The sequence below is a fragment of the Micropterus dolomieu genome, linkage group LG11 (assembly GCF_021292245.1).
Source record: "Micropterus dolomieu isolate WLL.071019.BEF.003 ecotype Adirondacks linkage group LG11, ASM2129224v1, whole genome shotgun sequence".
NCBI lineage: Eukaryota > Metazoa > Chordata > Actinopteri > Centrarchiformes > Centrarchidae > Micropterus > Micropterus dolomieu.
Genome location: NC_060160.1, coordinates 27,791,545 through 27,811,704, shown reverse-complemented (window position 1 = coordinate 27,811,704; position 20,160 = coordinate 27,791,545). Strand labels below are relative to the sequence as shown.

Sequence of the window (20,160 nt, the reverse complement as noted above, 5' to 3'; positions counted from 1 at the left end):
ATCAATCTTTTTTCCCATGGGAACAGAACGCCGGCCTCCTGGGTGACAGGCATCTAACTTACTCTCCTTACAGCCAAACCACCACCACCGGAGCACAACTTTATGGCAATTTATAATACATGCCCATCTTTGCCATGTGCGCTGTACAGCCACTAGAGGTCGCTGCCACAATAAACGTAAACATGAGTCATACTTTTGTGTGGCTAAAACAACCTATATGGTCGATTTTCTGTGGAGGACAGGCTCCACCGTCACCTTGCCACAACCTAACTTCTGACATGTGGACACATTATTACAACCACATAACTACTGTCATTACTGCTTAACTAACTTTAGTCATCAATGCCATCACATCATTAGTGTGCATGCTATGAGCCATAGGTGCCAGGTCAGCCTCATTCATGCTCCAACATAACTGATGTACAGTATTGTATCAGTACACGCATGCTTGCAAACTGCTGTGCAGAAACACTGATATACATAATGGCTGCTTTCTATTTCATTTCAATTTTCCATTGTAACTAAAATCCACCACCCCATGCACTCTTCATAAGCTGCAAGAGGAAAATATTTCCCGCCTCTATTTCTGTATTATCAACCATCTATTTATCAAAGCCACAGACATTTAAAAAAAAAAAATCAACTAGAGTTTCTTTTTGCATTTATTAGCATACTGTTACAAGTCTGTGTGTAACCCATTGATCCCTGATGGGGTGAACCAGGGGACAACTGCAGTGAAGCCTAAACTACTGACATTGAATATGGCAAGCCTCCTGTCAGTGCTTTCATAAGCTGCCTAGTGACACAGTGCGTCACAGGGAATGCCAGGACACTAGCGTCTGGTGCCAGCATTGCCCGGAACCACAGAGGAGTGTTTTTTGACCTGTCCAACAGAGCGAAGGGAGGACTGGCATCTGCTTTAACAAGGCTGCCCACTCTTCATTCACCATGTCACCCCTCCCACTAGCCAAGCTGTGGAATGGGCACTGACACTGGAGGAGAGGTGGCAGAGGTAACAGCTGGCTGCAGCCGTGGCGGCATGGCCGTGGCATGACCACAGCTTTATTAGTGGCATCCAGGACACCAGCTGATCCTCTCCCAGGGTCCCTGTCACACTGATGTCTTCATCACTAAGCTGAGCAGACAGGCCAGGCCTGCCAGCCAGTGGAGGTGACAACAAATCCAATTACCTCCCCTGCATGGTGCCTAGACCAGCCTTGGGGGGGGCAATGGGACAGTGGAGGATGTTGCTAGGATAGAGGATCAGGGACATGCGAGACAGGACAGTAGGACAAGAGGTGGTATACTGACACAAGACTGGCGTAGAGACTTGTTTGGCCTTCCGATGATATCCCAGGGTTACTGTATTTTTCAGGCTGTAAAACATCAAAATCAGGACAAAGAAATGTCTCTGTTGACTTGCTACTTTAGAGCCTTTCAGCTATGTGGGCTGAAAATTTAGACGAGACCATACAACCAAACTGTAATCAGTTTTTCCTCTGAGAAGCATGAATGTGGACAGCATTTGTGAACTGTTAACTACACCATGGCAATTCATCTCTAGATTCTACCGTATTGTAGAGTATTCTAGTATCAAACAATTACCTTACTGTTTGAATATCCTGAAAGTCACTGCTAAGACACTGTCAAATATAAGCATTCCCTTCCTTAGGGATCCATCAGGTGAGGATTGCTGGCCCAGAGCAAAGACAGCACGGTTTGACCGTGGCCTTGAACGTGTCCAAATTTGTTTCACCCCATTTATAGGTCCTTCTTTTATTTCCGCATCAAGCAGGCGGGACGTGGAGGTTGACAAAACACAAACAAAATGAGCTGACACTGGCCCAGCTAGTGTCCTGCTTTTAAACATTAACTCAATTAAATCTCCATAAACAAATTGGTTCCTACTGATGGTCCGGGAGGGAACATGTTAAGTGCTGATCATCGCAGGCCAGTATTGATCTGCAATCGGCACAGCTGTCCTCTGTGCGGATTAAGGTGAAGGAGAGGGGAAACATGTCTGGCAGTGAGGATGGAAGCCTTGAATGGAGAGAAAATCAAAAGGAGGCAAACTGCCAAAGCAGAAATCCTGAGCCGTTATGTTTTCCCTCACTCTGTCAGTCTCCTCTTTCCACCAGAGCCTTGCACCGTGTTGGAGTCTCACCTTATGATCCACAGAGCTTTAGTGTCGGGAGTTTCGCCTTCAGTTGGTGACTTTGTTGCCCAACCGGAGAAGATCATTCACCACTTCCTCTCCATACAGGGATGGGACGATCGATCCATGAGTGCAAAAAAAGAGGGGATACTTGGAGGGTGTGTGCATGCCGAGAGAGTTGGAGGGGCCCTCACTTTTGAAGGTGCTTGAAGTCTTGCCAAGATATTTCATATTCATGGTTAAATATTCAGCGCGCATGGTGGACAGGGGCAATTTCTGCAGTCAGCCCGCCATTCAAAAGTGAAAGGGATATGGCTTGTGGATGAAGGAAGTGAGAGAGATAGACACGCATGGGGCTTCATGGTAGTCAGATGAGAGGCTGCCAGCTGCTGATGGGTGACTGTTTGAGCGTGGCGCCTCAGGACATGCCCGTTGAAAGGCGATGCGATCTGATACCCCCACTTATGCGGGGCTTATATACATATGCCCCCTTATGCAGAGGAGGCCCATATCAATTGCAGAACTTCCAGTGTTTTGGTCATTATGCCAAGTTGTTTGAGCGAGCGACTTGCATGTCTGAATGGGGAATGGGGACTTACTGGGCTATGACCACTGAGAAAAGCCTCCTCTGCATAAAACGACCTTGTGGCGCCTAAAAAATGTTGAATCAAACTGTCTGGTGTGTGTCTGCTGAGTGAATAAAGTTTTGATAAAGCAACTTAGTATCACCACTAAAACTGTACATTTGGTGTATTATAGTGTCTTTGTGGGGCTCACTATATTACTACATATTATTATATAAGCAGGAAATGACCTTATCACCTGAAGGGGGAGTGGGTCCTTTGAGCGTCAGAATCCTTAGGTAAAAGAGTCTGCTAACCCAAATTCCGAAAAAACATGTTTCCTCTCTGTTTCCTGGCATCTTACTGTACAGATAGTTTTGTCAGGGAAATTAAATGACGCACAAGACATCTAGAATTTCTTATCTGATGTAATGGTGCAGCTTTAGGTTCCTAATTTAACTTGGTAGTGTGGATCAGCTTTGGTAAATAACTGGAACAAGCAGATACAGAATATGTGTAAAAACAAAAATTAAGCTCCTAGAGGGGAAAAAAATGTTGAGGTTTCAAACTGACACTTGTTCACACTGTGATAAGTGTGGATATGCAAAAGTTCTGTTACAGTTTGACTGTAACAGTATAAAGACTGAGTAGTGTTTCCTTGTCCCCACCTTCTCTCCTGACTGTCAGTTTTCCATCACCTCCACTTACAGAGAGGGGAAAAAAACACATCCCTTCTTCCTGTGATAGTGCAGGTCACACCTCTTGGTTTGGAAGAGTGGAAGTGATTAAAAATGACAAGGGGACATGTCGAGTGTTATTCATCAAAGCGCTCCACCTCGCTCCGTATCAGAACCAGCCAGTCCACAGGGGGAACCGGGACGGGAAGCGACTCCACCCCCCTACGGCCCCAATCCAGACCGCGAAATGCTGATTCCACCCCCCCCTCCTTCCCCTGACTACACGTCCAAGTGATTACACTAGATCCCCCCCAACCCCTCACTCACTCACACTCAAACACACACACAGGCACACACACGCTCAGAGGGGCTAATTAAGGCTTTAATATGCAAATGAGAGCTGCAGTAAATTACACAGCTGGCAAATATGCCTGTTTTTGCCTGAAAATACATCAGGAGTGCAGCGAGGAGTGTGTTGCTGCTGCTGTTGTTGTGTTTGCAGAGAGACAGGGGATTGCCCCCCTCCACCACCAACTCCCCCTCAGCAACCCAAGCCCCCCCTTGTCTGCTGGAGTGACTCATCCAGCTTTGTCCCTTTCAGAGGTATCAGGAGGAAAAGTTGACTCTCTGCACAACTAATGTTGCATTTTTGTGAGGGACAACAGGAATTTTGTGGCTTTGAATATTCATGTTCTGTACACTGATTATATGACACTTAAATCAACTTGCCTGTAAGGTCCAGTTTTGTTTTGATAGGAGACTTACTGGAAACCTGGCATGCCACTTCATTTCCTTGGTACATTGTATTTACTATGGGTATCAAAAACGTATTCTTTGTTTGGGAGACTACACAGTCTGCATCTTGAATGCTGATTCATTGGACGGGTCAAAATGAAATTCAAAAATGTTTAATAAAATTTAAACTAATGTTTTTACATTAAGGGGTTAGTTCACACGAACACACAAATAAAAGTTTCCTCCCATGTAGATGTAGATACTTTCGGTTTGTCCAGGATTTGAGATATCTAACCTGGAAACCTGGAAACCTGGAAAAGCATGCGACGGCCCTAAGCTCCAGAACGCCAGGGTCCACAAAAACCCCAGGTTCAATTTGTGTGAAGTGGTGGAAATATGATTAACTGTAAATTTGTTTAGGGGTTAGGGTTAATACAATACAAGCACCACATCAACTAAGACGGGTGCTGTGTTGAAATTTAGTTTATAGTAATTATTTTTATTTATTCTGTGCTCACGAAGTACATATTCCAAATTAAAATAGTTTTTAATTAAAGTGCCCCACATTAATTGACACAAAGAAAACCTAGGGGAGGGTAGTATTAGATTACATTTAAGATTCAGTATGTGGCAAACAGATTTATATTCCATTCCAGGCAGTGTTGAGAAGGCTGTGCCAAATAAGGGCAGGATTGTGGTCACCACGATCAAATGAAGACCAGTCCCAAATACAGGTTGGGTGGATAAACTCCTGGTGCCTGTCTCTGATATAAGCCTGCTTCCAATAAGGACTTGTGCCCTCTGCAGTTCAGGTAAATAAAGGCCCCGGTCACTATTTGATTAATTACTGAATTAAAAAAAAGTTTTCAATCAGACAAATTAAATTCCATTCATCTCTATTGTATTGGGCTGGAGTACAGTATGCTTTAACTGTAACTATATATTAACCCCAGGTTGTCATTTATCATATGTGTATGCATGCATCACCCCGTCTGTCCCTTGGTTATACATTTTGAATGCAGTTTGGTCCAAGGTTGGGAAGCATTAAGATACATCTAAGAATATAACACTTTCTATTTGTTGGAAACTGTTTTCAAAAGAGTTTTTAATTACTACAGTTTTGTTTTGTATTTGTACATGTGGACTGGGACTGATGTTTGGGATGACATAAAATAAAAAAAAACTACACCACCTAAAAACTAAAAGAGTGCATATTTAAATTCTGGTTGTGCTGAGTTCACTTATGTTGAAACTGTGTCTCCTCCTGTCCTAAAGGGTGAATTTCTTTTGTTAGGTCATCAAAAATGAGATGTTCTCTGGCTATTCACTTGGTTAAATGCTTGTTAAAAACAGTATTTCCTTTAGGCCAAACTATGTGAGCTGTATTGTGTGGTGTGGTTCCAGTAGGTGACTGACTGATCTGGTAGCAGTGTGAACCCTGGTCCCCCCAACAGCTCAGAGCCAGTCCCTGCTGCCCTCTGAGGCATTGCTGGGAGGCATGTTCTGCCTGGTTGCTGTTGTCTGCCTACGTACTCTGTTCCCCAGAGCCCCGGTGTCATCATGATGCAACTGAAACCTGAGTGCCTACTACATGCATGGCCAGGCCGTCCTGTCACCTAGCCGCCCTGCTGGGACTGACCGTGACAGGGGTGCCCAAAAACATACCAAGAGACCTCTTTGTTTCACGCTGTTCCTAAAATAAGAATTCCCGCTCCTTCAAACGGTGCCCTCTGTGCAGAACATTTCCCACAGCAAACTCTCCACAGACCCATAGAGACACATGTACCTTTCCTCAGATGTCACTCCTGTACCGCAAGCATTAACGGAAATGTAATCTAAAGCCAGTAAACTAACCTGAGAAGTGAACTATCAAGGTTGTTGGATGAAATGAAAAATAGCCAGAGCGGATCCACTCACAGACATCAGTAGCCAGTCTGTTTCATCATGGCTACATATTCAAAGCTCACTACAAGTAAGTAAGAATAACCATCACAAAAACAATGAGGCTGCATCCATTTTGGGTTTTGACAGTAACTGTAATTATTTTTTTCTAGTTCAATTAAAGAAAGGTTCACTGTATTTCATCCTTAACCTTGATCTATTGCTAATTATAATATTATTTGTATCCAAAAGCTGTAGTTTTGTCAAACATTTTTTCCCGCTGTCTCTCACTAGAGATCAATCATGAGTTTACAGTCAAGCTCGCATCTCTGAGGCTGTACTTAGCTGGTGCTATGGACTAAATGCTAACACCCACATGATAACGTGCTCAGAGTGACAGTCTAAACTTTATCATTTATTAGGTAAAGTTTGCAGGTACTTGTTCATAAACCGAAGCACTGAATTACTTGAGATGCTGACCCTATGATGGCACTAGATAAAAAATAAGGGGGTCACCAAATGTGATTACAGCTCACATAAGGGGACCATGAAATGTGCTTCAACAGTTTCCATTAAAACAATATGTTAAGTGCCATATCTAAATGACATTTGCTAAATCGAATGTGCTGTAGATATGGACAGACCGCTGGGCAGTCCTGCTGTGTGTCTGGGACAGATATTCAGTTTGGAAATTCATGAGATTCAACTAATAAAACACAGATTCATAATAACATTTCAGTATTGTATACATATAAATTGTTTGTATTGCTTTGGCAACGGCCCCCACATATTGGAAACACCATAACTACAGAGCTTCTAGTGTTAAAACTAAAATCTGTCACATTGTTAAGGTTGGATTACCAAAGTGGGCAAAGTGAGCAATGTCTCCGGGACCTCAAAGGTCCCAGGTTCATCTGGCAGTTGGCTAGTGGTTCTTTGATCAGCTGCAAATATTTGTGGGAATTTGCACCACAAAAGTAAACTGAAATGATACGGCCTTTAATGCAGGTCTCAGATTTATCCCATCTTCAGGCCTGGTTTGTAGAGGGACCCTGGGTTATTTCAGATAATATAATCCTTACAGCTGTTTATTCCTAAATAACTTTATGTTAAATGAAATTAGCTCACTGATACATAACAAGGCAGGGGCAGGGTAGTATCCCAGAAGAGGAGTACTTGTTGTTTTCTAGGGCTCCATGTACACTGTAAAAGAAGGGTATTTCTGGGCAACAGAAACTTAATGTTCAGAGGGGCCCCACAGCTCAGATTTTGTCCTGTAGTAGGTTAGTCTGGCCCTGCCCCTTAGACCAACTGGTCCAAGATGATGAGGGTTGTTGTTTTTAAGACACAGAGTTAATAACAAGTAAAGAAATTAGTTTCTCTTATCAAACCTTTAGTAGTAGACACTGTGGTTAAAGCAGGACAGTCAGTTCTATGTTTTATCACGGAGGTCATAGTGTTGGTGTTGTACCGGACTGCATTATATTCAGATGTGTTCTTAATATTCATGTATGTAAAATGGGAGGACAAAAGAAACACATCTCAACATACTGTAGTACACCACCACCTTTAACTACCATCTCAGTTATAAACAAATAATTCCAATTTCCAACAATGTCAACAAAAAATGAACACAAACTTTGTAAAGGTAGAACTTGTGCCAGAGCTGTTGCATTAAATTGCAATAGACTGTACAAGTGTACATAATAAAGTTGGGACTGGGTGGGTGTATAATAAAGTTAGTAACTATATATATATATATATACATTGTTGTCCCTTTGGCTTCTCAAAGGACTACAACTGCTCCTGTCATCCGCCTCCACAGGACCACTGAACAACCTCCTTCCTGCTGCCTCTCCTTCCTGCACACACTCACACTCCATGCTGCTGTAATTATCACTCAGTGAGACAATCACTCCCTAACAGCTACACCTTGCTGACATGCGACATTCAGGAGAGGACACTCTCCAGCGTTATCACTAAACTCCTCTGCTGGAGAACAGTTGACGGCGGCCAAATCCCAAACCAAATATTTAAGCATCAAACAGGTAAACAGGCTCCCTCGTCCGACCCGCGATTAAGAGAGCGCTGGGCAGGGGGAAGTTTAGTTCATTAGCTGGGTTGACAGAGTCCCCTGATAAGGATGTATAAACAGCTCCACCTTGCAGTGGCTACAGAGAGAACTTGCCCCTCGGAAAAGGCTGCTTTCCACTAGGGCCAGGGTGCATGAATATTTTAGATGGGTAAATAATTAATAATTAACAGCAAACAGGCCAGTGATCAAATGGAGCAGCGTGGCAACAGACATGAAAAATCTGACTCTTGTAAACAAAGACAAGAGGACCCAGATTTCCTCCCCTCTTGCCACCTTCTTTTCTCGCCTTTTAAATATGCGCATCTTCAATCGCCCCCCGCACCGTCGTAAAACCACACACATACAAAAGGCACATGTATGAACACACAAACTCCATATCAGCGACTCTGTCAAATACACACAAAATACTGCCATAACCCCCTCCGTCACTCACTCACATTCATACCCACATTTATTTTCCTTCAGAAGAATGAAATTTTCACGTATTCCTTGGCGACCCGGGGAATGTGACTGAGCGAGAACACTTGATCTGGCCACCCGCTGTTTTCTGATGGAAAGATTTGCTTTTTAATACAATCGTCACTCCTCCCACCTGGATATGCCACGCCAAGACAAATCCCAGCTGTGTGACTCCAAAACCTGACAGAGCTTAAAAATTCCCTTATTACCATTCCCTTAAAATACCCAGCCACACTAACTCCCACCAATAGTGGAAATGCTAATCACGTCTCTTGGCGGCTTAGAGGAGCATGAAAACAGAGCCGCCAATATGGAGGCTTTGGTGCATGTGCAAAAAGTGAGGAAGAAGAAGACGAAGAAGTCCCAGCTATAATGACACACATTCACAGAAGCGTCATGGCTCTTAAAAGCTGCCTCTCCAAAATCTGGCACATCTTGCCGCTTGACTTTAGCCAGAGGAGACATTTCATAAAAATCAGACTTAATCGTGTAAACAACACCCAGACAAACAGAAAACCACTGCAAACTAAAATAAAACAACTTTGGAAGCTGTGCACGGATCGCCTTCAGAGTTAATTTTAAAGTAAGCATTCCGTTCCTTGGAGATTTTAATTAATGCTTTAATATGCAAATAAGTTAGCAGAGATAAAATCATGACAAACAGATGGCAAGTGTGGGTAATTATTTTGTGAATCCAGCAGGGGCATGTATTAAAGTTATGGCATCGTTTTCCTCAGGCCTCTGCAGCCATGGATGGTAGAGAGAAAAAACAAAGCAAGTACCACTGATGAACTGAGACACAAATGACTTACTTGTGTCTGCAAGTGACAAATCTGTGACCACAGTGAGTCTGAATAAATCACAAAAGACAAGATGTTAAGGATAAGTAATCCTCAAATCACCAATACCCTTCATTCTGAGTTAGAAGGAACATTTAAATGAAAGCACCAGTAGTCATTTTCCTGCAGAGCTGGATCCATTTTACTATGACAGCACCACCAGTAGCCTGTTCTATTTCCACCAGGCAGGACAGAGGTCAACAAACAGAAATCACAATTCATAAGACCAGGGCCCTGTTCTTTAGATGCTGCTAATTCAGGCTATTAAGCTATGATCAGGCTTCACTCTCACTCAGCTAATTTGATTCTTTGAAAGCAGTTTAAAGATTCACTTTTTAATCCTGGAAGTTATTCTTGTACAGTGTATCTTATTTTGAAATAAAGGCAAAATGAGTAGAGAGCGGAAACCATGATCATCACTGCGGATCATGTGGCTGCAGGTACACGAGGTAGGTGTGTTGGGAACCCTCCAAACATGCACTGGGGTAATAGATTCATGGACACATGTCTCACACATCCCACCTATCCCCCTGTGAGCCAGGACGCAGACTGAGATCCTCTGGTAGTGTGTTGCTAGCCATTCCAAAGTCTACGCTGAAAACCAAAGTCGGCCTGTGCTGTCCGGCCCCCCCTCTCTGGAACAATCTACCAGAGGAGATCAGGCTCTTTTTACAAAAAAAGTTGTGTTTTAGATTGACTGTAAAGCACTTTGTAACCTGTATTAAACAGTTCTACACAAATACAGCTATTATTGTAACTATTTTATGTGTTCCTGCTTCGTTAAGGCTTCATTTGATCTACATTGTGCTCCACAGTGCTTCCTGTTTCTGCACTTTGATCACCGTTAAAGATTAGATATGATCAGTATTGCGGTCAGACTAAGGAAGACTAATGAAGTGTGATATGACCAACAGCTACAAATGGACCTTAGTAATAGAAGACAGCTTGTGTTGTGTACCGACAAGTGCAGCTCTGTCTACATCACGGTCTAAATGCTAACATTTCCTGAGAATGCAAAATGGGAACAACCATCTACAGTCCAGTGATCCAGCACATAAAGGCGTAGGTGACTTCAGGTCGGTAACTACAATTATAGCTGCACCTACTTGCTCCTGTAGGGGTATGTGGTCCAAATCCAGGCTAGCAAGAGAGTGGTTGATCCTCAGGGCCAGACACAAGGCCATCAGGCCTCCAACCTTCACCTCATTCTGACGGAGGTCCAGCCGCTGAATCTGACGACTCTCTGCGAGGAACTCTGCCAACGCCACAGCACCTTCAGCAAAGAAAACGTGCAACGTCGAAAGCTTAGAGGGAGGGGCTTAGTAGTTGATCTAGGCAGTTGCAGGACTAGTATGATCTTGAAACCCTAATTGGCTCACTACCCTAAATAAGCTACTCGACAGCAATAAATGTCACTGATGCAAAGAGGAACATTGCCAGTTTAAAAACACAACACTGATATTCTCTTTTTAGAGCTTAACATAATAGTTGAATAATCGATTATTTGAATGACAAAGACAATTTTCAATTAGAGTGACAATTGAGTAATCATTTTCAAGCACTAATTTCAAATAAATAATCTGTTCCCACTTTTTCTTTCTTAGTCTTAGTCTTATTATTAAAGAAAACTCAATCTTCTTGAAGTTTAGACTGTTGGTTTGATATTTAAAAAAAAGATTAATCAAGAAAATAAACTGCAGATGAAAATGAAAATGATTGTTAGTTGCAGCCCTATCTCTATTCAAAACTAAACATGAATCCAGAGTTAAATCACTGATGTGCAAATGTATATGAACACAGATTTAATATGCTGCAAAACAAATAGAACTGCAACAGTATTAGTTTGATAATTTGGTCACAAATTCAACCACATTGTGACAAAAACCAACACCATTACTATAATCTATATACAGTACGTTATATTAAAATTAGATTTTAAAGAATAAAATATTGATTCTTTTAATCAAAACCGTACTGCATTATGTTGTTGTACCTTCACAGCTGATATTGGCTTGGGCCAGGCTGAGCTGCAGCACTGAGCAGTTCACCATCAGAGGCTCCCTTATGACCTGGATCCCCTCGTTTCCCAGGAGGTTCTCACCCAAATCCAGGACCTGCAGGACCTTCAGCGCTGGCTGCGAAACAGGGATCCTGGGGTCAGGTTGATTAGCATTTGTCTGAGGTTTTAAACACAATTCAAACTGGATCCACGGACTTTTAGAATTTGAATCCCTGTTTTTAAATTGTAAAGTAACTCTGAGTGAGTTCAATGACTTTACTCGACAATGAAGCTTAGCTTGAGACTGTGTAGGATGCTACTTTCTGTGTGCAAGTGAGTGTGGATAAGGCTGAGAAGTTTTTTTAGTTATTATCATTATTATTATGTGGTGATTATTATTCCTTTTCAGACTGTTTCCTCTCATGTTAAATGCTCAGAACTTCTGTTTCCACTCTCCAGAGCCACATTAGCATTGAAGGTTGATTAGCTGGCGCATAAAGCTGGGGGTGTCTGGGGCACAAGAGGCCCATGTTGCCCAACAGCTTGAAGAGGAACACGCCACCCACTCCTCGGTTGCCCCCTCGCCTCGCCACCCTTGTTAAATTCCTCTGGTCACTGCTCTGAAGAGAGAGGGAGCGCGGGGGTGGAAAGGAAGCCAGGAAGGCAACCGACAGACCCAGAGAGCGTCTTCTTCCGAGTTAATTTGCACCGCGGTGACAACAAACACACTTGAGAGCCCCCCCCCCCCCTCACTGAGTCGCAGCACACAGAGGAAATGCTACATCCAACGCGTGGCGAGAAGCTTCTCTGGTGAAGAGGGGAGGAGGAGAGGGAGGAAGAGCATCTCGAATGGATATGCACGAGGGATAATAGCAGACAATTAAAGAGGCGACTGCGTGGTTGAGAGTGTGTGAGAGTCAAGCATGGTTGAAGCCTGTCAAACGTAAACCACGGGAGGGTTGGAGTGAGAAGTTTGAGGGGGGTAGGAGTGTGAAACCACCAAAAACACAGTATGCTTTCACACATGACATGCTGGCCTTAAACAAAAAAACCCGCAACAACAGCAGAAGGACGCAAAGTAGAAAAGACAAGAGCCCTGCACGGCATATTCACCTCACCGTTATCACCTGTACAACTTTTTGGGACAAAGAGTAAATTTAGACATCGTTAGCAAAATTCTAGAACTGGAAGTCAAGTGGATTTTGGCCCACATCTGCTCCCCTAGACAAGCCAACAAGCCACTAGGACAGAGAGGAAAAGCACATACACCAACCAGAAAGGTTAATAACAGCTCTCCTCGTCATCATATTCGACACGACCAGCTACGGGTCTAATTATCATCATTATGGCCTGCAAGGACATCTACTTATCCTCGTGACTGGCAGGCCGTATGAGCACCCCTCCTTAACACACATCTATTATTTAATCAAAGTGTTCCTTCTTTTGGTAGCACTGGAGGAAACCGGAGAAGTGTGTGTGTGTGTGTGTGTGTGTGAGCGTACCAGGCAGGCCTTTAATTTCTAGCCTTTTGACTTCCACAATCGCCACTCACATGACAGGAAGGTGCAGTTTATGCTGCCAATCAGGCGGAAGGAATGCATGTTATTAGGCATGTATAGTGAATCATGCGGAGGCGGGACGATTTCAGAGCGGGAATTCTCTGGATGAGGCTCACTGCTCTTCATTTCCTCAATACTGGCTAGAGGGAAGCAGGTATCAGTCCGACAGCTCGGCTCAGCTTGCACAAAGGCAATAGGGCTGCTCCGATCACTTCATGGTGAGAATGGAATCAAGTGGATATCCTCCCTTGCATTAAGTTCCCGCTTTCTCTTTCCTTGAATAGTGTTTCCTTCCTGAATAGTAGTAATCTACAGTAACTACTGTAATTAATGATTTTACCTTATATTACAAGGAAGTCCTTATAGAGCTTCCTGGATCTTACTGCCTCCCCATCATCTCTCCATGAACTCTTTGTAGTCTTGATGCAGGAAAAGTCTCGAAGGCATTCAGGGAGTTGCACTCGATTGTACACATGAGAACGAAAGAAGCAGCTCTATGAAAAATGACCTATCCCTCTGTGTTAAGGGGTTATGGCATACCTACTGCAGCTACCTTAGTATAGGTTGATGTGCACCTCCTCAAAAATGGAACTACACGCCGGTGCTACGGCTGCTACGGAGATACCACGTGGAACTGCGCTGTGATCGGTCAGCACAGCCTGCTTGTGTTTTCTCTCACCAGTATCTACAGCTGATGGAGATTGTTGGGGAGAACATTTAAGTTGGAAAAATACTCATCTCCTTTTCAGTGACGCACATCTAAAAAAGACAGTATACTCCAAACCCTCTGATCGCCCTCCTCTATGAATGAATGAGCTGAAACACAACATTTGTGTCCTGTTCAGTAACGAGACGGGGCAAAATGACACGGATGTAACTCCAGTATGCGCGTAGCTCATGCCCTTCACTTGTATCACAAAGGGAATGAAAGAATGTGACACAGCCTGATCCTGTAAAAAACATGCGTCTAATGTTGCGGCGGTGGAAAATCCGATGCAAAGCATGATTCAACACATACACCGTAGTTATCTTCGGCAGCACCTCCATTAACCTCTTGTGTCGACTATAAATCCAGCTTTACTTTCTCACCTTGCACATCAATCAGAACCCCCACTTTGCCTTAAGAAAGGGGGGGTTTAGAAGGAGTTAGATGATCCAACGAGCACTTCCTTCGAACCGCACAGAATGTGCATTGCTGCTTTATATTCTTATATTTACCACCACATACAGGGTAGATTTATTTATCATTTTACAACATAGTGATGTATAACGAGCTTAAGAGCCAAAGTAAGGAAGTCTTACATAAAGTGGCTTTTATTTAAAGGCTATGTGTTGCTCTACTGCACGTCTTGTCCTTCCATTGTCTTACAGGCAGGGACCATGTTGCTGAATCTGCCTCCAACATAGTTGCCTTTTGTAGGCAATGATTGGACACAGCATTCAGTCTGCAGCTACAGGCTGAAGGTATTTCTGCTTAAAGAAAAGGTCTGTTCTTGGGTGTTGGAATATATTTAATTGCTGCCTGTACTATGTTCCTCACCAGGGCCTCGGCCAGATGGACCATGCCTTTTGCAGTGATCTGGTTGTTCCTCAGCAGCAGGACCTTCAGACCTGCTGTCTGTCGCCTCAGACCGTCACACAGCTCCTCTAAACCTGGATAGTAAAAAATAAAAACAAAAAATAAACTCAAATAAAAGATGAAAATATGGTAATTAGCAGAACATGTTCACCTTAACTACTTGTCTGTGTTTGTGTTTGTAAGCTAAATGGCACCGACAGATGTTTAGTGGGAGTGTTGCTGCAGTGCTACATATGACTTGAGCTACAGTAACTATGAAGAAGGTTGTTATGTGCTTAACCTTTTCACATATCTATATTAATTAGATAATATTAAAGCTGGACTGTGCAAGTTTGCAACTGACAGTGTGACGATCCCTCCCACTATATTTACCTACCGTGTCGCTTTGCTGTTTTTCCTTGGAAGCTGCTGTAATTAATAATAATCAAATAAGATCATGTGTCACACTTGCAACCAGCTTCTGCAAACATGTGCCCTACCTCTTATTGGCATCAATGTAACTTTTAAATTAAAATTAAATTCAGGAATGCATTCTGAGACGAAACTATTTTGCCCCAGGTTTGAAGAAATAGCGCGATATTCTTGGAAATACGCTCTTTTGCTTTTTGTGAGATGAGAAGATTGTCCAGAAATAGTTATACCATGTACCTCCCTCTAAAACAACTAATTGTTGTTTTTACATGTCTGTTTTTCTACTGTTAAACAAGCGAGAAACAATGTGTTGATTAGTGAGCTTTAGAGGTGTAGGCACGAGCGGGGGGGAAACAGCTAGCCGGCTCTGTCCAAGAATAAAAACAGCTACCAGCACCTCTTTCCCCCCTCTTTTCTCGAACAGAGCATATATCCTTATTTCATTGTTATTTTATGTCCACATCCTTCAGCACTCCCCACACCAAGCATGTCCTCCATTAACTACACATCATAAACAGGATGAACCAATGGGTTCTCAATTAGACAAAACTGCCTCTTCTTCTAGAACCACATATTGATGAACACATGGCTTTTTATATATCATCCTTGCGCTGTGCTACTCTGAATAAATATATATTTTTGTTCTGTAACAAAGATGAATTTCCTACCAGCATCTGCCAAAGCATTGTTGCTGAGCTCCAGTGTCTGTAAGGTGGTGTTGTAGCGTAGCAAGTCTCCTAGATGCAGGGCGTCCTGGTAGCTGTTCAGCAGGTTGTTGGTAAGGTGGAGCTCTCGCAAAGCCTTGTTTGACTTCAGTGCACCAACTACAAGCAGCAACAAAAGAAAAGAGTGCTCAAAGGTTCAGGAACAGGATCCAACATTACTCTCCTCAAATGTTACGAATTAGTTCGATGCCAGACAAATGCTAGCAATCATATTTTGTGTAATTTGATTTGACGTAATCAACTTTGTCAGTGCTTTCCCATTACGGAAATCCATATTAATGGAAGAATCTGGTATTTTTGAACATTGGTTTTATTATTACAATTATGGCTATTTTAACTATAAGGCTTGCTAACTTTGCACGCACAAATTCTTTGGCATTTGTATAGTGACAGCCAGGAGCGCCAGCCAGGTCTTTCTCCTGGCATTTAATGTTTGTCAGAAGTTGTTTATGTTTTTCCTACTAAATAGATTTAGTCATTCCTGTGAGTGTGTGAACCCAGTCGGGGTTTTCCAGGACTGAGCTGCTGGTAGTCCGTAAGCAAAGCGTTTGAGAAGACAGGCGGTTGTGGTTCAAACGACACGAAGGAAATGGGAGCCTCTTGACGCGAGGGACGATTCCTGGCTCACTTTTATTTACTGTAATGAGCATTTTGATGGGCCCAGTGTCTCTGCATCACTCTTTCCAAACTTGATGTCACTGAAGATAAGGGACTGAATGCTGGAGTGAACAGAGCACAAATCAGTGGGCACAGTGAGCGAAGTGGTTTGTTTCTGGTGGTGTGTGTGTGGTAAAGTGTGATATGCAACAAAGTTCCCCCAGCCGGGAATCCGTCTGTGGATGTTGCAGTTATGTGGTGTGCACCTTAAACATTAGGCTACCACGGTGGCCGCTAAATGCAATTTCTTTGTCAACTTTTGGCTGGACTCATATTTCATCATATCAATAAGACATAATTTATGTAAAATTGAAGTTTATATGAAAAGCATTAGCAGGCTCTCACTGCTTGTCCCTATACTTGTTTGAGTCTAAATTCTCCGATTTGTGCAAAGTTAGCATGACACATGGCTACAATTATGATTAGAAGACCTTGGTTGAAAAATACCAAACAACTGTTCATTAACAGTACAAGAGACTAGTGTTTTTTTAGATATTCTCAGCTGAGTAAGTATCCTGAGTTGTAAGCTTCGGCCACTGATCCTAATCAAGATACAACAGTGCAGTGGTCGTTGGTGGGAGGCCAGTTGGGGACCAGATCCTTGGCACAGGGATAACATGAAGCTCCCGCACGTGACATTCAACTGGTGACGCTCCATTGTCAGGGTGGGTAAGCGTGAGGCGACGGGGATAGGACACAAATGCAGACGATGCATTAAGACATTTAGATTGTTTTAAACTGATATTAGATAGGATCCATCACACAAGCATGTCCTCTGAGAGCCAAACATGGGGCCTCCAGGCTGGAACTGCGGCAGACTGATTGATGGCGAGTGAACTTGAGCATGAAAACGAGAGCACAGCAGGAATCGCCGCCTCTTGTAATTACTGCGGTAAAGATCAAGTGGCACTCCTTCACCATTCTAACATGAAGGAGCCATTGTTGAAGCCCGAGTTGTGACTCCTCAGCACAGGAGACCTTACAAAACACCTGTCAAATTTCAAGGCCCTCTCTTCAAAATGTCAGTGTGTATGCCATTGTTAGAATCTTTCCATTATGGTACTTTATCACATCTTTAATGGTGTTTTTCAGAGATATATGTGTGTATTTATATGTGTGTGGTGGACATTCCCTGTGTATTTGTGTGATGTGTACTGTACTGTGGCACACATGTGTCCGTGTTGCCTGGGCCCTGTCTGCCCTTGCATCCAGATCGATGCTGCAGATTTGATCAAGCCTGTTGGGCTGCATGTGGAATGCCAACATTGTCATCAGGCACAGTGGGAGCCAAATGTTGGGATCGGTGGGATTGATCCGGTCGACTCCACCGCGAACGCCCAACGCTGCAATCAGAGGCCCCTCCGATCGAAGGCAATGATCCTCAGCTGGGACCCCCCGCCGGCAGAGGAGAAGGGGAGGTAGCAGCGGGCACGGTAAAGGCAGGGAGGATGGGGCAGGATGAGAGATGAGCGTGGGAGGAGGAGGTGGGTTGGGAGACCCGAACATATCAAAGAGATCCAGGAAATGGCTGAAAATGTTGGAGGAGCAAGCTGCTGCCGGGAAGAGTGGGCAGCATACTGCGTCCATTTGGTTCTTTCTCTGCTCCCAGCTGAGAGGAGAGGAGAGGCTGCGTTCACAGTTTAGATTTTTTTGTCCCAACCAAAAGTCACAAACGGAGATTGTTTTACCATGAAATCTGCTCATGTACAGAATTAAAACAAAACAGCATATTATTATGTTTTTATTTGATTACTGATATATATATTCAAATGACTGAATGAATACATTTTTGGCCTTACTAAAGATTACTGCTACACATTAACTATCCCTGTTGCACATGACTGTCCGTGTGTCTGTCTGTCATGGACAGCACTCACCCCCCCTCTGACTGTTGTGTTTGCCCGCAGTAAGTGTATTTATATGTGTGTTTAATCATCCAGTAATCCCACTGCACTATTCCTCTTCTCAGCACAGACCTCGCCGAATTCACTGTACTTTGTTCATTCTAGATTTCAAATGACATTTTTAGTCATTTGTGGGAAACAAATAAAGTGTTCATATGCTGTAAGTATGTGTGTGGTGGCATGTGTGTATTATGCGTGATGGTGTGTAGAGAGCAAATATATAATGAAAAAAATGAGTATATCTCAGGTTGTACTTCTGTTATAGTAAATATCTGTGTGTGTGTGTGTGTGTATGTGTGTGTATGTGTGTGTGTGCGTCCTGGCTGCCAGAGACTTTCTAGATGTGTGCAGCGGTGTGTAAAGTGACAAGTAGGAGATTAGGCCTCTAATCCGGGTCCAGACCTGCAGAGAGGGTCACAGGTCAAAATCTGGTCCTGCTGGCAACAGGACACACACACACACACACACACACACACACACACACACACACATTTCCAAATGCATGTCGGCACACATGAATGTATACTCACAGTTCACACTGGCACACAGAAATGATTTAACAAACAAACATGATCTCAGTGTATTATAAGTGAGTATTCAGAAGCTAGAGCTCAGGAGTGTTCAGTGAGGAAAAACTGCTTTTGTGTGTGTGTGTGTGTGTGTGTGTACATCATACCCAGTGTGTATAGTGGCATGCCGCTGAGCTGGGCATTGTGAAGGTGCAGCACTGTGAGCCGGCTGGTCAGCAGAGCTTTAGATAGAGACTGAGCTGGGTAGTCTACCAACGGCACATTACTCACATCCAGTCTGGACAGACGCACACTCTGAAACACACATGCAAAAATACAGTGACTACAGTCAAATGCAAAGAGAAGCAGTTCGAGTCGCAGCTAGATGTCTAATCTGCTCAAAAGTAGAGAAAGAACAAAAGAAGGAGAGGATTATTATGTTCAACGGCAATGCTGTTTTTGTGTTTGTGTCACCTGATGAATCCAAGTCCAATATTCTCTCTTTTAGCTCTGAATTTGGTCTCTACCGCCTCCTAAGGGAAATCTCTGCCTCTACAGCTGCTAAATGCTCCACTATGGTGCCGACATTTAGAGAGCAGGGCGTCACCATTCCAGTACCACCAGTTTCAAGGAGGAACTTGTCACTCTCTGGGAAAAAGTTTACCCTTGCTTTGTCTTTAATTCCATTATTTTTTCAAGAGACATGATTGAGTTGCCCTCCATAGATCAATTTTAACATCAGACCCATCACATCCCAAAGTAATGTCAATTTTGTCAATTTGACAAAACAAACGTCAGTTCTTAAAAGCATCAGAGCAGAGATGTCGCATTTATGACAAAATAATCTTAACTCTAAGTCCTTGCATTGATTTTTCTCATCTGGTCCCACTGATCACACAGACACAAAGTCAGTCAGCAGAAAGAATATTTGCACTCAGACCTCACAGCTAATCAGTTATGCCTGCTAATGCTATCTGTGATGCTGCAGTGATGCAGCGCGTGTTTTGATGCCTTGATGCCGGTGCTCGCAGAGGGAGAACTTCTCACCCTGTTTGCTCTGGCCTGTGTCTTCAATCCATGTAATGTGCAACAAACTCACTTTCTAGGACGTACATTATCCCCCGGAGAAAGCCTACAAGAAAAGATTACTATTCCACTGCGTCAGCCAACCTGCTTTATCAAATGAGCGAGGGCCCTCCAACACGATGTTCCCATACTGCTGTTGTCAGAAATGTCAAGATGGGTTGTAGATTCATAGTACAAAATCATATCCAGCAAGGACGATGCTCCCTGGAAGAGAAAAAATAGTGAAGGAGAAAAAATGAAGAAAGCAAGGCCCCAAATTTGACAGGAATGTTATGAAGTTCTTTTGGAAGGAAAAAAATAGCCTCTAATCTGATACAGGGGAAGGTC

The 20,160-nt window shown here is 43.3% G+C and overlaps 1 protein-coding gene across 3 annotated transcripts in view; it reads right to left on the bottom strand.

Annotated features, from left to right (window-relative positions):
• Positions 1 to 20,160, bottom strand: part of si:dkey-288a3.2 (protein phosphatase 1 regulatory subunit 37) — a 57,691-nt gene that overhangs the window by 18,255 nt on the left and 19,276 nt on the right. For all 3 annotated transcript variants that reach the window (XM_046063467.1, XM_046063468.1, XM_046063466.1), the window contains 6 exons: positions 19,918 to 20,037; positions 18,915 to 19,062; positions 15,621 to 15,776; positions 14,503 to 14,615; positions 11,398 to 11,539; positions 10,511 to 10,677 (listed from right to left, as the gene is read on the bottom strand). In XM_046063467.1, coding sequence (XP_045919423.1) covers positions 10,511 to 10,677; positions 11,398 to 11,539; positions 14,503 to 14,615; positions 15,621 to 15,776; positions 18,915 to 19,062; positions 19,918 to 20,037 — 846 coding nt within the window. The remainder of the gene's footprint in view (positions 1 to 10,510; positions 10,678 to 11,397; positions 11,540 to 14,502; positions 14,616 to 15,620; positions 15,777 to 18,914; positions 19,063 to 19,917; positions 20,038 to 20,160) is intronic.